We start from the raw sequence: 17,826 nt of genomic DNA, 5'->3' as shown, positions 1-17,826 counted from the left end.
ATACATCGAAAATGCCGTACTTTTTGTGTGTGTGTGTGGGGGGGGGGTCATACAGACCTCGCGAGAGGCATTTAGTGAAATAAGTATCTTTGGTATCTATTTATGTATAAATGAGTGAGCCAAAGTGGACTCAAATAATTCGTATCTTTATTCACTTTTCTTATTGATATGCAGATTAAGTCGGTGTATTTCTTTAATTTGAACTAAATTAGTTCTTCTGTACTCCGTAGTACTTTGAAATTGTTCATATGTAATTCTGTGTAATGGTTTCACTTGTGCAACTGTTTATCTTTTTGTCCTTCTGAAATGGCTCTTGACAGTTATATTAAGAAGAATGTAAAGATCAGTACAACGTTTTTTTTTTTTTTTTTTTTTAAATCAGGATTCCTTCGTGAGTGAGTCGGCAGACGTATCGCATTTGTGGCCAATTAGTCCTGGTTCCGAGTTCAAATGGAGGACAATTTCTCTCGGATGTAACTCGAGAAGCGGTTTTTATTCCGCTTTAAGCTTATGTGACCCCTTCCAGCATAACTCGGTTGTCGCATAATAACATCAAGGCGAAACAAACTTATTTCTGTCCATATGTGATATGAATATATAGAGCAAATTATTTAAACCATAAAAACCTGGTTTAAACCAAAAAAACCTGGTTTAAACCCAAAAAACCGGTTTATTTGGTTTTTTTAAATAAAAACCATGGTTTTTGCCAACCCTGTCTTTCGCCTCTCCCTGTTTCTCCTGCCACCATATGTACTAGCACGTTCTTCATGACGCAGTTCCTTTCAAGGTAATGTTCCAACCAGTTCCTCTTCCTCGTTTCTATTACACCTAAACTTGTTCTTTGTTTCCTACTATTTCTAACACTTTCTCATTTATTTCCCGTTTGACCCAGCTAATTCTCTACATTCTTTACCAAGCACACAATTTCTAAAGCAGGAAATGCTCCCTAAATTCCTAAGCTCACTATTTTCAGCAAATGCACAAATTGTGCACCATTTTATCTACATGAATGTTATATATGACGATTACAAGAAACCGCTTCTCGCTATTACCATATTTATTGTATAGTATTAACGTTAAAACCGGAAATTGTTTATTTGTACCCATGGGCGGAGTTAGGAATGCTGCTGGGGGGCAGACCTTTTACCTGTTGGGGACACGGTACTAGTAAACATAAATGAGAATTGAAGGATCTTATAATTAAGTGGCATTTTTATTTTTTGTCAAAAAGTTCGGGGGGGGGGGGCAAGGTCCCATGCTCCCCATAACTCCGCCCATGTTTCTACCGCTTCCGGCTTGAATATTACATTCATCAGGGAACTCGATTCTTGACTCTGTACATCGTGGCCAAAATTTATGATAATGAATCAGATAGTTCCAGTGGTGATATTCAAATTTTTGAACAACTGGTTCTCCCTCTCTCTCTCTCTCTCTCTCTCTCTCTCTCTCTCTATATATATATATATATATATATATATATATATATATATATATATATATATATATATATATATATATATATATATATATATAAGGGTCAATCAAGGTTGACCGGGATTTTCGTACGTAAATAATTGATGAATAGCCGGATCATGATGAAACTTAACTTGCGGGTGTCGTAATGTATTCCTTCTCGATTAACTAGCGCCCGGCATGACGTATTTAGCGCATGCACAGCAATTGCAATAAACATGGCGGCAAGCAGTGTGTCTGTGGTTGTGGAGCAGCGGTGTGTAATCAAATTTCTTGTGAAGAAGAAAGTTAAACCAGCTGAGATTTTCAGAAGATTACAAGCACAGTATGGTGAACAAACAGTGGCACGGACACGAGTATACGAATGATGTTAACAGTTTCGCGAAGAACGGTGACAAATGAAGCGTATGGACACATTCGCCCGACTGCAGTCACACCAGTGAATATCGCACGTGTTGAGCAAATGATTCTTGAGAACCGGCGAGTAACAGTGCGGCATATCGCTGCCGAGGTGAATATCAGTGTCGGGAGTGTTGAGACAATCATTCGCGACCACTTACGCTTTCGCAAAATCTGTGCAAGGTGGGTTCGCCGCTATTTGACATTTGATCAGACGGGGACACGCATGACGGTCTGTGAACAGCTGGGAAGTTCTGCCCCATCCCATTATAGTCCAGATTTAGCCCACAGTGATTATCATTTGTTTGCACCCCTTAAAGACCATCTGGGAGGGAAGAAATTCACGACAGATGACATACTGCGGAATGATGTCCTCCAGTGCCTACGACAACCAATATAACAGCTACTAGCTAGCGATGGCCAATTCCAGAATTTTTACTTTCCGGAATCCGGAAAGCCAAATCGGAAAAATTTCGGAATTTTCCAAAACTGAAATTTTTCCAAAAATCCGGAATTTTTCCGAATTCCGGGTTTTTTCCAAAATGCGGATTTTTCCGAAATCCGGACACTAAAATATTCGATTCCGGAAAATTTTGGCCACCTCTACCTAGTTTTAAGCTAAATGAGACGGATAATTAATGAAAGTAAATGTCAATAGAAAAATCGTGGAATGAGAATGTGAGAGGAAAGGAAAGAATCCTAAGAAAACCCACGTACACAAAGCTGTCTACCACAAACTAGCTTAACCTGAGATTCATGAGTTTACTATAAACTTTCAAAAATATGTAAATAATGCCCTGAAATTTTAGGTAATATAAAAAACTTGGGGCCTAGGCCCCCGGACTGGAATAAAACCTGAGACCCCTAAAACATCAGTGGTGTTTTCAAGTGGTGGTCCGTCTCCCATCTGTTCAACTTAAGTTATTAGTATTTTCTTGGTACTACTTTTATCACCCATTTATTCAAATTCCCGGGAAAATTCTGAAATCTTCACTGCCTCTAACAATGGAACCACCGCGGCCCTCCAAGTTGCAAAACTGGTCTTTTGATCGTCGCAATGAAGTGTCAATGGTTTGTTCGTTATTTTAAGAGCCTTGTCATTATCGGGAATATTTCTTTCTCTTTTAAGATGTGGGTTTACAGAGTAAAGTAAGGTCCAAACCACATTATTTCCCGTCTTACCGAAATTCGAACTATTTCCCGTATAAAAGATGGGAAGTTCATTTAATCACAAGGAAGTGTGGTTTTAATGCTAAGACTTGCCAACGTTTCTATAAGATTCTCCGAAAATGAGGTTGCATTATCTGCTTCTGCATGACAGAAACAAATTTTCTTGTTTGATTTATCATGTTTTGTTAGACTACATTTTAAACAAATATAGGCTACAGCAGGGCTATCAACTGATAATGTATTCGACACTAAAAAACAAGATTATATTGGACATCCTATTAAGATCAAGGTGAAGGCTATTTACTTACACGATCAAGATCTATAGTTTATCAAGCTATAAATTAATCTCGTTCTATAAATATTCTATTTTAAATATTAGTGCATGTGTACTGTATTTAATCGTGTTAAAGCGGTTATCAAATGTTATCTCACAAAGATAAAAATAAATCACCATATGGCAGTCAGTAACAACAATGTGATTCAATGTATTACTTATTTTCATTCTTTTTTTTATTTATTTTTTTTTATGAGTAAGACATGTCAGGGCTTTTTTTTTTGTTTGTTTGTTTGTTAAATCTCGATTGTCATATATATCATTATACTTCTTACCATGGGCGGCGATTAGGGGGGGCAAAGGGGGGCAGTTGCCCCCCCACTTTTTTGAAGTGACCCATTGATGTATATAGTTTCATTTGGAAATGTAAAGTTACTGCATATATATTACTGGTTCATAGAAAAGAATGATGCCATATATTTGCCGTTGCGTGAGTACGTATTGGTTAGTTCTCTTCCTGTTGTGTTAAGAAAGCTACAGGAATTGCGTTTTAATTGCCACTGAAAATGGTCCAAAATCTAACGTATTCGAGCACAATGATTCCAGCGTACTTCATTTCTTCTTACATTGTTAGTCAGACGCTTGAAACTAATCGAGATAACACTGAAAAAAAAAAAAAACTTTCTCAAGTTATTCTTTAATTGCATAAAAATTAACTAAAATGTATTTTCTTTTTTCTAATAGCAAGGAATATTGATTAAAAACAGAGCAATAAGAAAGAATTACTACCTTTTTCATTGTTTTACAGTGTAATATACGAATGAAGTGGTGTGTTTAGGGGTGTACGAGGATATATACAATTAAATTTACTGAATTCAACATAATTCTAGGTTTCAGAATTATTTTGTATAACTGGAGTGTGGATTGATTCTAAGTATTGTTGAGTTTAGATGTATTCCAAGAAAGTGAAAACTGCACCTAATGGCAACGAAAATGTTTCGGGAAGCTTACTGTCTTTCTAGAGTAATAACATACATTTAATACCTTGTGTCTAATTAAAAATATAAGTTGTTCATTAATCCCTAATTCATTAAAGTTTCTATGTAACTTTTGCAAAACAAGCCTCATTATTCATTACTGAGTAATACAGGGTTAGCCTAAAAGAAATAGACAAATTTAGTGGTCCCCAAATGAAGAGTTTTAATTACATGGTAACGTAACTTACATGAGTTGTAGGGTACATCTGGAAGTGGTTGTGATACAACTACAGATGTTCTATGTGTTATCCTTTGGTTACACGGGAAACATCTAGTCTGTAGTCCAATTCTTCCCAAACAGGCATCAAAGTCTGACTGTCCACCAATGCAAAACAGCATCTCTGATTCGTTCTTTCAGTTCCGTCAAACTGAGGGAGGGGAGGGAACATACACATTCTCTTTTCTGAAACCCCACAGAAAGTAATCACACGGTATGAGGTCTGGACTTCGTGGTGGCCATTGAGTCATAGCCATGTTCTCATCAGTTGAACGGCCAATCCACCGCCTAGGAAGAATTTCGTCAAGATAACCCTTACATCGGAATGCCAGTGAGGTGGGATTCCATCCTGCACAAATATGAAATTGTCACTATCTTCTTCAAGTTGTGGCATCAACCAAAGTTGCAACATGTCAAGGTACGTTCTTCCAGTAACAATTTCTTCTTGAAAAAGAACGGTCCATACACCTTTTTGGGCGATACAGCACAAAACACGTTAACCTTTCTGAGTCCCTAATCTTCTCTGTTTACGACATCACTAGTGTGAAAGGTTGATTCGTCCTCAAATGTAAGCAGCTGAATGAGGTCATCTTTTTCTTCACAAAGATTTTATATGAACACGCAAAACTGAACGTTGCTGTTTGTCACTTTCATTGAGACTTTGCAGTAATTGCAGTCGATATGGATAGAACTTGAGACGTTTGCATAGAATGTTCCAGACAGTCTTTTGAGGGATATCAAGTTCTTTTTCTGCACGTGTCGTTGATTTCTTCGGGCTACGAGCGTAGCTCGCACGAACGCGCTCAACTATTTCATTTGACACTGGAGGTCTTCCCGTGGATTTCTTCTTACACAGACAACCTGTTTCTTCAAATGTATGCACCCAGTCATAAATGGACTGTCGTGTGGGTGGTTCTTTCCCATACTTTGTCCTAAAAAGACGTTGCACTACAGTAACTGAATTTGTCGTGGCATATTCAGGAACACAGCCTTCTCAACTTGACTCGCCATATTCCTCCAAGCCACGTCAATGTCAAGTTCGAGGGCAGGACCGCTTACGTCACACACCCGTCATTGAAACAAAAGAAAAACTGTCAGCCGCAAAACTTCAAGTATGTATGCATGTACCCCGGGTAAAATCTTTTTGCTCAAAAAAAAAATATATATATATATATACATAGTATAACTTGTCTATTTCTTTTAGGTTAACCATGTATTATCCTTTCTATTTATTTGTTTTGTAAGTTTGTTATTAAATATTCTGATAAGGATTTATAATTTCCTTAATAAAATATGAAATAGAATATACAGTATTTTAACTAAAAATATAGTATCCTATTAGTTATACAACCTTTCGACAAACAAAGTGTTAGCATCAACCAGGTAAACTAACACTGATATACAAATATTCAAATCATGTCTTGCCCCCCCACTTTTAACGTCCAATCGCCGCCACTGCTTCTTACTCCATTTATCACATTACTAGTGTCAAGACACATACCTTACTGTTTTTATCTGTCTGTTGAACTGAAGACTGTGCTGCCATCTCTTTTTTCTGCTGGCTACGGTCACGTACCACAATGGGAAGTGGAGGTGGTCGCCTGGTTGGGTCACGTGTGACTTTTCTTCGTCTGCTTATAGCATGAGAAGAAGAATTTGCAGATCCTGACGAAAAGCTTTTGGTCCACCAACGGCGTCCAAACCACGCGAACAACATGGCGATTAGTGTAGGTAAAAGTACTGTCACACCAACACACACTGAAGACTCTTCGCTGAGAGCCTGAACGTCTGAGTTCCAAGTTGGCAGTTGTCCTGTCCACATCGTCACAAATTACGAAAAAAATATCCAATCCACACTGGAAGATTTCCTTGATTTATGATTTAAAACGATAAACGCTAAGTTACGTGGGATAAAACATGCCAATTGTGGAAAATTGATGTAGAAAATAAACTTGTGCGCGACGTCATTAACAGCACCGCACGCGAAAGAACTGAAGCACAAGACTTTTCAAGCTACACGTCAACAAAACGCAACGATAAGGCGGGGCCGTGCTTGACTGACCTTCGAAGCAAGCAAAAGAACTGCACCTCAAAAAAGGAAAAGAAAACCACGTGGTTTCTTTCCAATGGAAACTTTTAGCCAAAAAACAAAAACTTAGTATGACAAATGGGCAAATATCTGCAAGAACTGACAAAGACCTTATGAAAACTGAACCATTTCTTAACGAAAGATCATTCTCTTTCGCCTTGAGCACATTTTCTTACAGAACAGAGGAACCTTCGCCGGAAGCCTTCTGCTTGTAACTCCAAGTGGCGCCATCAACATAAACAATCCCACGTGACACAATATAGGCACGCCTTCATTCTTCAGATTTCACAGCCAAGCATGTTTGCTGGTAGAGAGGTTCCCAACTCAATATTACACTCTTTTTTTTTTTTTCTTCTTTCTTGCTGGAATCCGATCTCACAAGCAATAAAAATGAGCTGCTGTGAAGAAAATTACCTTTTGTTGTTTAGCATGTGCGTGACGTTTTCCCTCTTTTTTTTTCTTTACGTTTTGCTCTTAAGATCTCAGATTAAAAAAGTGATTTACATCCAGAAATATTCTTCACACTCAAGTGTCATTGTCTCGAGATAACGCGGGAAAATAGGATGCACTGAACTTTCGACTATTAGAGCATAAATATCAGTGTTGTAGCACCTTATTAAGTAGAAATACGTATATTAAAAAATCTTGAACAGCAAATATATCCTGATCCACTTTTTATTTACTAATTTATTCATTACTTTCCTACAGTAACGTAATGAATAAATTTTTCAGATGAAAAAAAAAAAAGATTTTATTATTTTTAGAGGGAAAACATGGAAGATAGGCCTATGTGATATTGAGAATTTATAAATAGCACATACATCTGTGGATTTTAGAAGAAGGTTAAAAGGCAGTTACCATGGCCCCGTATTTTTCAACGTCTTTGAGTTTAAATGTAAATTTCGATTAGCTGTGCCCAATGGCACTACTTTTGATTTCTGGAACCGATCGCTTCAAGATCAAATTTGAAGTCAATGTCAAAAGTAAAAAGTGAAACCGTTTTTCGTTAATTTTCGGGCTCAAAATAGATTTTTTTGGGAAAACGGCATATCAATTATTCATGTACGTGTGAATACGAATCGAATGATATCCATTTTATCCCAGTCGGTCACTGGTGCGCATTGCTCAAAAACTCGGATTTTCGGGGTCTAAATAGAATTTTCGGGAAAATGGCATATCAATGGTTCATGCACTGTACGTATCTGTGAATACTAATCGAGTGTTTCATTTCGTTGCAGTAGGTCACTGGTCCGCATTGCCCAAATGGTCCCAGTTTTTTATTTTTGACCCCTAATTTGTCATTGAAACATGTTATAGATACTTTTTCAATTATAGATACTTGTCTAATAGAGAAATGATTGGTATAGCATGAAAATTTGATCTTATACTTGATCTGTACTCTTTCTCTTATAAAAACAATCTAGTTCTATCATTTTCTTTTCTGAAAAAATAGGTAAGAGTATTTTACAATTATTTATCGTCTCTTTGGATGCAGAATAATATGTTCAATACTACGTTGACATAGTGGATTGTAGTATTAGATCCTATCCCCCTACAAAGCTTGGACCTTTCCCAACAAAAATATCTAGGTGCGAGCCTGATTCTTGGATTGCGTTTTTAAGTGTGTGAGAAATTAGTTCTTCTAACTACTTTTCTTGCACCAACTTACAAACACATTTTAGAAGTTTTTAAGACTATCACTTCTTTTTTTAAAACGAAGGAGTTGGTGAGTTGAGTTTGAGTTTAACGTCCCTTTCAGCAGCAAGGCTATATGAGACGGGATCTACTGATTAACGTGGAATCCGAACCATATGAGCTCCCGCCGGGAATCGAACGCGGGTCTCCCACGCCAAAGGTGCGTACCCTAACCGCTTAGCCACGAAGGGGCTCTTAAAAAGAAAGAAATCGTTTTACAAGAAAGTTAAAAAACGTAAAAAAAAAGTCTCCGAAAAACGTAAAACTTACGAGAAAGACGTAAGATCTGGCAACCTTATCCTACACGGAACCTCTGTAAGGATCTGGCTTCTTTTCTAGAGATCATTCAATAAAAAGAATATTGACTGGCGTGTACAAGTGAATATCTACATATCGGTGATATTTTTAGAGTTTCACCGGGAAAACTTTCAAAAGACGGGGGCTAAAGAAGTATAATGCAATAATACGGGATTGCAGATATGGCTCCGGAGTCGGTAATTTTATAGTTCCCAGGGAAATTTCTTTCCAGGCTATGACTGAAATCGTCACTGGCCTATATACTATTATACGGTGTGAAATCATCCCAGCCGAAGTAGGAGACAGGAATGTTAGCAAAAGAAAATCTCTCAGCACTGGAATGTTTCTAGACATAGATTTCCATATTTGGATATCCATAATTATTAAACTTGGAAGAATTAGGGTAGAATGACCATAATTTCAACAACTAAAATTGGAACAGTTAACAAAAATTACAGTATAAGCTTGTTTTGTAAAATAATAGGGGAAACTGGGGGAATACCACGCACCCTATTTTCTCAGTTCTAATGCTTCGAAACTGATTCAGATTAGTGCTACTATCCAGTTTAGACTATGATAGACATATTGCATGAGCGAGGCGCCAGTTACTGCTAGGAGTAGTTTATGGCATGGCGAAATGTTGTTTTGCTGTAATTTCTTCTAATTTACTTCGTTTGCAAATTCAGAGGTATGTATTGAAATACTTAGTTGATTTTTATAATTTGTATACAATGTTTTAGCGTAGTGTGTTAGTAGTAAGTTCATGCTAAATCTGTTTATATGAAACGACGTGAAACTTCTGAAGGTTCAATTTTTCTTTCTCGGCTTAGAATGGGATAATTGCACGCATGTCATCCATTGTGCGTGGTATTGCCCCTTCACGAAGCAGTTGTCAAAAAAGTTTATGCTGCGTTTCTTTTCCTTTTTTATGTATATTGCAGATGCCATGACACTATATTAGGCAAACAGAGAAGTGCAAATGGAGATTAGAACAACTACCAAACGCCATAGGAGTAATAAATGGCGGAAGAAAAATTAGAGAGGTAGCAAATGATTTTGGGATACATGAGGCTACATTAAGAATAAAAGTGAAAGCTGGGACTGTCTGTTCTAAGAAAATGGGAAGAAAAGCTGTATTGAGCTCTACACAAAAAGCGGAACTTGCTGGTCTCGCTTTACATTTAGCCAAGTTGTTTTATGGAATGTCTCCAATTGAACTACGCAGAATAGCTTGTGAATACGCAGAAGCTAATAATATCAAACACAATTTGAATAAAGAAGGTCGACTTGCTGGGAATGATTGGTTGGAATTGCTTTTAAAGAAAAATTCCACGATAAGGTTAAGGAAATCTGAAGCAATTAGTATTAACAGAGTCGACGAATTCAATGAAGAAAAGGTGAAATGGTATTTTAAGAACCTGACAGAAGTTACCGAAAAATATCATTTCTGCGAAGATTAGATCTTTAACGTTCATAGTATAGACACCAGGGCGTATTTTGGATCCAAAAGGAGTGAAACAGCTCAGAGCACTAATATCATGGGAAAGGGGTAAAACCGTTACAAAGCTGCCAGGTCTTACATACTCCTATACCCAAGAAAACGCGTGTCACCTCAGCTGCAGAAAGGAGAATCTACTGGATCTATATATTCTTGGGTGTAGCAATGAATCTAGTGGCTGCAACATTTTGCTCTTATTGCGAAACCGATAACAAATGATCCAGTCCTACCTATTTTGGATCACACGAGCCATATTTCATTAGAAATTTACAATTTTTGTAAGAAGAAAGGAATTGTTATGGTTACAATACCACCGCATACGTCACATAAACTTCAGCCGCTAGATCTCACCTTTTTTGGTCCCCACAAAACATATTTCAACCAAGAATGCACAATGTTTGCGAAGCGCTACGTTAATGAAAAATTTCTCCATATGACTTAGTCGATATATTTAATAGATCTTATCTGAAAGCAGCAAATATGGACAAAGCTGTTAATGGTTTTAAACAAGCTGGTATTTATCCTTTGGAGCTGGACACTTTTAGAAAAGAAGATTTTGAAGCTGCTCAGCAATTCCAGGCCGTAGAACTTGAAGATGAAAGAGAGACTTCTGAAGAAGTGAATTCCCAATTGCTTTCCGATGCTCAAACTATTATAGCCCTACACCAAAATGAACAAGCATCTTGGACGAAAATAGCGCTAAATCGAGAAGAACATCAACTACCCGGAACATAATCACAGCAGTTACTATTGCTTGTCCAACCGTCTTCTTTACAAAATGAGGCTGTGAAAGTCTCAGATTTCTCGTATCTCCAGGGCTGCCAAGTCAACTCCTCGAAATAACAAAAAGCGTTTAGAAATCTTAACTTCTACTCCAGTCCAACCAAATGAATATTGGAAGATGCTGAATTCAGAAAGAGCACTAAGCAAAGAAAGCACCAAGAAAGCAAAGTTGAGGAGAAAACTCGAAAATTCGATGTTGGTGGAAAACGTGTAGACAACCTGAGGAAACAAATTAGAAGTTGACCTAAACGTACAGTCAACAAACGACCTAAGTTTATGGAAAGAGATTCTAATGCTTCGCGTTAAGGAATTAGTGCGTACCAATACCCGATGTAATGCGTGTGATTACCCGATGTGGTGGGGAATACCATGCGTTTCTCGTGTTCCACAATCTTTATTTTTGCAGAATCTATGAAAATCAAGCACTACAAACGACCGAATATGAAACTAGAATGATTAAGTTACAACATACATTTTCCTCATGTTAATTTGTTTGATTTGTAGCGAGATATTGGAAAATGTACCTTAAGTGCGTGTTATTCCCCCACTTTCCCCTAATAATAATAACTTCACAGTTACTAGAAAATGAAAATATGAAACAAAGTAATTACTGTGTACAGTGCCGTACGCAGAATCTCACCAGGGGGAGCTTAAGCAGGCCCGTAGCCAGCTCAAAATTTTTTTGAGGGGCGGTAGAAGTTAGGGAGGCCCGACCCAATCATATTATATTTCATCACCATATTTAGTTCATTTCCAAGCCCACCGTGAAACTTTTAGATGGCCAGCCAAAGTTTAGGGGGGCGGCCCTCTAACCCCCTGTGGATACGGGCCTGGGCTTACGCACTCAGTCTCATGTTCTTTCAGGACAAACGTGATATATATATATATATATATATATATATATATATATACGAGGGCTGTCCAGAAAGTTCCAGACGTTTTGGCCTATCGCGACAGTGGGCTGGGCTAGAGTAGTCATCTTGGTATCAGAACGTTGCCACACTCTGTACGCGTATCCAGCTGGGGTAGCATGAGGATTGTGACAGGCTTACTGTACGGTACATTCTGTGACGTGTTACAATGTGCGCTGGAATAAATAATCCCGCCTCTAGTGAGGTGTGTTCTGTGATTAGGTTTTTGTTGGCAAAAAACCACAAGTTAATTGAAATCCATCGCCAACTGTGCGAAGTATACGGACATGGAATAATGAATGAAGGCCGAGTGAGGCAATGTTGCATTGATTTTAAAAATGGCCGTTTCAATGTTTACGATGAGGACAGCAATGGTAGGCCTAGCCTTGTGTCTGATGAACTGGTGAGGCAAATCGACGACAAAATTCGTGCAAATCGTCGTTTCTCGATTATGAAACTTGTTAAACATTTTCTCCAAATTTCACGGAGTTCGGTGCATGAAATTCTAGTGGAAAAGCTTGGTTACCACAAATTTTGTGCTAGATGGGTGCCAAAAATCCTAACGGAAGACCACAAAAAACAGAGAATGGCTGCATCATTGACTTCTCTCGAAGATTACACAAACAATGGGAACAAGGTAATGGATCGTATCGTCACTGGGGACGAGATTTGGGTGAAGCATGTCAATTGTGAAATAAAACATCTGTCGATGCAATGGGGACACACATTCTTCCAAGAAAGCAAGGAAGTGTTGCAAACGATGTCACCAAGAAAGATCATGGCTACTGGGTTCTGGGGCGCTTTTGTATTCTCGTTGATTTTCTTGAACGTGGCACAACAATCACCTCAGACAGGTATTGTGAAACACTGAGAAAGTTAAGGCACGCGATTCAAAAGAAGCACCGGGGGAAATTTAAAGCGAAGGTGTTGTTTTTTCATGACACGTCCATACACGACCAAGCGTACCCGAGAACGCTTGGATGGTTTTGGATAGGAGGTGTTCAATTACCCACCATACAGCCTAGATTGGGCGCCGAGTGACTACCACTAGTGTTGTAAAAAACGGTTTTTTTCTGTGAAGTTTTTTTTCAATAAAAAACAGTTCTTTTTCATGTTTTTTTTCAAATGTCTGTTTCTTTCTGGCAACTATTATTTATTGATTTACGTTGCAGATATTGAAATAATCAACAGAACTTGAGTCGAAGCCCTCGTAACTTACAAATCTTTTGTTTCTTTGTACCTATATACAGTACTAGCAAAATTGTGTGACTATTCCTTTCGGCCCCAGGTCATTTTTGGCGTTTTCCTACATTTCCAGTTAGTGACTTATTGCTCAAAAACCATTTATTCGATTGGTATGGTTAAGGCCTTGTTTTTTAGAAAATGGATGTGACTATTTTTTGCTGTAAGTTGCATTGCAGTGTTGCCAATGGGTGGGAAATTATTGAGGGAAATGTAGGGGTGAAAATTTACAAAAAATTCCCTAACCGAATTTCAGATTTTTTTTGTATCTAGTACCACTCCTGCTATATGGGTTCAAATCACCTAAAAGAATCTTTGGTGTGTTGACAAGGTACAGTGAAATCCTGAAGTCGCTTGCTTCCATCCAAAGAGGGAAAGAAAAAATTCTGTCATATACATGAAATTTTGACACTTTTTGCGCCTCACAAGCAAAAATCAAATATGCCTGGGCTACAGCTTCTCTAAATATCCTATTGAAACTTTTTATAGTGCGTTCTGTAGGGCAAAGAGGAAGCTTTCAGGTAGGGGTACTTTGTTTCAATGTAGCCAGTAAGAGGGGAAAAGGGAAATTTTCCGAATTTTTCACGTAAAAGTGGGAATTAATTGTTTTGGCTGGAAACACTGCCATCAGACAGACGAAAACTATCTGAAAATAAACCTTAGTACTCCAAGAATATATTCTACAAGTATCATGGCGATATATAACAAAGTAAGCATGAAATTTAAAAAAAATCTCATTCTACCTCAGAAATTCACCATTTTCTTACCATTTACAGAACATGGTTTATTATAAACCTCAACTGTACTTTCCCTAATCATTCTAGTGAAACTTTTTATGGTACGCTGTGTAGGCTAAGGATGAGGCTGTTAGACACTTACGTTTGTTCGAATGTAGCCAACAAGAAGGAAATAATAGAAATAAAAAAGGGAATTTTTTCCAGAATTTGCTCCTAAAATCTGGAATTAAAATTTTCTGTAGCTGGAGCACTACTATCAGACACACACAAACTATCTTAAAATAAGCTTTGGTATCCCTCTAATATATCCTACAAGTATTGTGGCGATATCTAATACAGTAAGCATGTCAATAAAAAATATCTCATTCTACCTTTAAAAAAATCACAGTTATCTTCTCAATTAGAGAACAAGGTCTGCTGTAAACCTCAACTGTACTTCCCCTAATTATCCTATTGAAACTTTCTATAGTGCGTTGTGTAGAGCAAAGACGAGACTTCCAGATACTGATACGTTTGATCCGATATAGCTAACAAGAGGGAAATAATAGAGACAAAACAGATATTTTTTCCAAAATTTCCCCCTAAAATCTGGAATTAAAATTTTCTGTAGCTGGTAACACTGCTACCAGACAGACGTAAACTATCTTAAATTAAACATTGGTACACCACTAATATATCCTACAAATATTATAACGATATTTAAGGAACAAAACTTCTAATTACCAGCGGCGTAGCGTAAGGGAACGCCGGTATGCCCGGCATCCCCTATTAATAAAAAAAAAAAACATATTTCATTGTATATAAATTGTTTGCTTGTAATTATCACAATTATTTCCACTGCAATCTTCTGGATGTGCTCTCTCGCCTTACTTTGATAAGCGGAGCCTACGCATGCGCGTCCTCAGATGCACATTTTCTATCTTTCCTCTTGTATGCTATGTTCCTTGGGCATCCAGGCCTACTGCAAGAAACGGGGTTTTCGTCTGCTTTCTGTGGAGTGGGCATGGGCAACTACTTGCTTTCTTAACTCCCTTCACCCCTTGCTACTCTACATTTTGCTTTAGATATACGCTGGCATATCTTCAAGTATTTCCAACTCTATCTATTTTGAACTAAGCTATAGTTTCTGTACAGAACGTACGAGCGCTAACGTCAAGGAAAGACAACAAAACAGAAATGGCTAGTTCAATGCCTTTTTGAAGCATGTCTGTTATGTAAATAATAGTATAAAAAATAGTTATACTTGAATCGTAATTAAATGCATCGTAATTGTAATCGTAATTAAAGGCAAACTATTAATCTTCATCATAAATACACAGTGGTGTGGCCAGAAATTCTTTGAGGGAGCTCACACACACAAGCATAAATATAAAGCATTCTGTAGAATCACGGTCACCGATCTGGTAGACCAAGAGAGCCAGCATTCTCGCCCCTCGCAAAGATTACTTGAGCCCTTCAATCATTAGCACATATCCCGAGGAGATGAGGGGGACATGTCCCCTCCACCCGATTTGAAATTGTGATGATTTGTATCCGAATGCCACAAAGGAAAGTGGGATAAAATTGTTTCTCTTGACTTGTTTCATTTTGAAAAAAGAATCGTGTTTTTTAATATTTCATTATCATTTATTATTAGGGATGGTACCGAGACCGAGACGGACTTTTAAAAACCGAGACGAGACCGAGACCGAGACAGACCTCTATAAATCGAGACGAGACCGAGACAAGACTTAGGCCAGTCTCGAAAGTCTCGGTCTCGTCTCGAATATTGATATTGATAGATACTAAAATTGCCTTCACTCACAATTTGTTTCGTTGCTGTGTTAGATAATATAAGAGCGGTTGACTGATGTACATTGGCGTATTTAGGGGGTGGTTATCGGGCTCAAACCCCTCCCGAAATAAATTTGTGATAATTTTTTGCATTGCACGTACAACGCAAATGTTTCTTACTTGTTCCTCAAGCCTCTCCAGAAACTAAATCCACTGCTGATGCAAATAAAATTCTCTCTCTCTCTCTCTCTCTCTCTATATATATATATATATATATATATATATATATATATATATATATGGTCGCGGTGCCACAAAGGTGCGCCCTGCATAGGTTCCCGGGGCCCAACTTTAATTTTAAATGGAAGCCAGGGGAGAGTGGTACCTCATTCGATAGATCTTGAAAAACTAAAAAGCGTTGTGGCAAAAGATCTTTCATATCGGGCACTGTATTCAAAATGGCCGACAAGACATGTTGCCTCTATCAGATACAGTTAAAACGTGCAGTACCACTAATGTGAAAACGGTTGAACATAAATGAACCGAACAAAAACTCAAATAGAAAATGTCATGTGGCACATCGATTGATTTTGTCGCGGAGGCTTCCAGGGCCACCCTTCATGGGGGCCCAGGGCGCAACCTCAAAATTGTAAATGGAAACATGGGGTGAGTGATACCTCGTTCAACATATCTTTAAAAACTGAATAGAGCTGTTGCAAAAGATTGTTCATATGGGTCACCGTTTTCAAAATGACCACCAAGACATGGTACCTGCATCAGGTAAAGCGTCCAGTATCACTAATATGAAAACACCAGAACAAATATTCGAATAGGAAATCACAGAGGGTATTTATCATTCTATAGCTTGGGAATGTTGCAACAGTCGAAAAGATGATTAGAGTGAAAGTGCCATAATGGAAAGGAAGAAATTTAACTCCTAGAAATTTACCCTAACCTCACTCCGTAAGTGAGTGAAGCGGGAAGGATCGGTGAAATTGGAAATGAGAGCCTTAGTTTTTGCAAATTGTATCTACGAAACAAAGTTATTTGAAATGTGTTTTAATAAGAGGTAAATGTCTCTGTAATGGGATAAAGTATGTAAAATTCTTGTTAAATGGTACCTTCCATTTTGATTGCAGGCAATAGTTTAATGCAAAAATGAATCAACTGAAATGCGAAACCAATTTGTCGACCAATGCAATTTTAGAACAATGTTTAGAAACGTTGGTTTTGTTCAACAGTCGTTTGCATGATATTGGTTCGCTTCTTTTCCTTCATGTCTTCTTTCATGTGATAGAATATGAGTTTCACTGAGATGTCCACAGTTACATTCCGAATAACTTTCAACTGTAATTTCAGTTGTGATCCTTAATAACGAAACGGTACATACTGATGCAGATATGTCCCAAAAATCTTGCACGCATTGCGTTAAATTATCAGGGGCGAAGGGGCGGGCAAAATGTTGTTAAACTTGAATTTCGCCTTATTTTTTTCACCTTATTTCACTTTATTTTTATTCATTATAGTACCAGTCATTTGTACACACAAGTGCTTCAGACAAACCATATCTATTGCAAATAAAAGTGAGGTTCTCATTTGAGATTTTACCACTCATTCCCGCTTCACCCACTTACGGACAGAGATCGGAAAGATAATTTTCTATCATTTCCTCTTTTGCATAATGTTAATTATACTTTAATAATCTTTTTCTCCGTTGCATTATACTCGAGCCGTGGAATGATAAATACCCTCTGTGCTTTCCTATACGAGTTTTATTCTGTTCATTTATCTCCAACTATTTTCATATTAGGGGGCTAGTGGTACTGGACGTTTTATCTGACACAGGCACCATGTCTTGGCGGTCATTTTGAAAACGGTGACCCATATGAAAAATCTTTTGATACAATACTGTTTAGTGTTTCAAAATTTATCCAACAACGTATCACTTGACCCATATTTTGGTTCAAAATTTCTAAGTTTGGCCCCCTTGAAAGGCAGCCGTGGAGCACTGCGAGAACATTAATCGACGCGCCCCATGCCTTTCTTCTTTCACTTTCTGACTGTTCGTTTATCTGCAACTGTTTTCGTATTAGTGGTACTGGACGTTTTATCAGATACAGGCACCATATCATGGCGGCCATCTTGAATACGGTGACCAATATGAAAAATCTTTTACCACAACGCTTTTTACTTTTTAAAGATCTATGGAACGAGGTATTACTCGACCCATG

General features: G+C 37.8%; 2 protein-coding genes across 4 annotated transcripts in view; one reads left to right on the top strand and one right to left on the bottom strand.

The window, feature by feature from the left end:
• The window catches only part of LOC145663036 (transmembrane protein 39A), a 105,871-nt gene extending 99,004 nt beyond the window's left edge, over positions 1-6,867 (bottom strand). The window contains exon 1 of one of the 3 annotated variants that reach the window (XM_081729180.1): positions 6,072-6,867. In XM_081729180.1, the coding sequence (XP_081585306.1) occupies positions 6,072-6,392 (321 nt within the window). In that variant the 5' untranslated portion in view covers positions 6,393-6,867. Of the gene's footprint in view, positions 1-4,541; positions 4,575-5,921; positions 6,039-6,071 lie in introns of those variants that run through there. The other 2 variants (XM_081729215.1, XM_081729190.1) reach the window with 2 other exon arrangements.
• A 5,145-nt stretch (positions 6,868-12,012) lies between these two features.
• LOC145680889 (histone-lysine N-methyltransferase SETMAR-like) lies at positions 12,013-12,714 on the top strand. The gene has a single exon (XM_081752046.1). The coding sequence runs from the start codon at positions 12,013-12,015 to the stop codon at positions 12,712-12,714; it is 702 nt and encodes a 233-aa protein (XP_081608172.1).
• Positions 12,715-17,826: the final 5,112 nt, after the last annotated feature.

The sequence above is a fragment of the Thermobia domestica genome, chromosome 1, assembly GCF_964235325.1.
Source record: "Thermobia domestica chromosome 1, izTheDome1.hap1.1, whole genome shotgun sequence".
Lineage (NCBI taxonomy): Eukaryota > Metazoa > Arthropoda > Insecta > Zygentoma > Lepismatidae > Thermobia > Thermobia domestica.
Note: the sequence above shows the minus strand (reverse complement) of the source record. Positions and strands in the feature narration are given on the sequence as shown.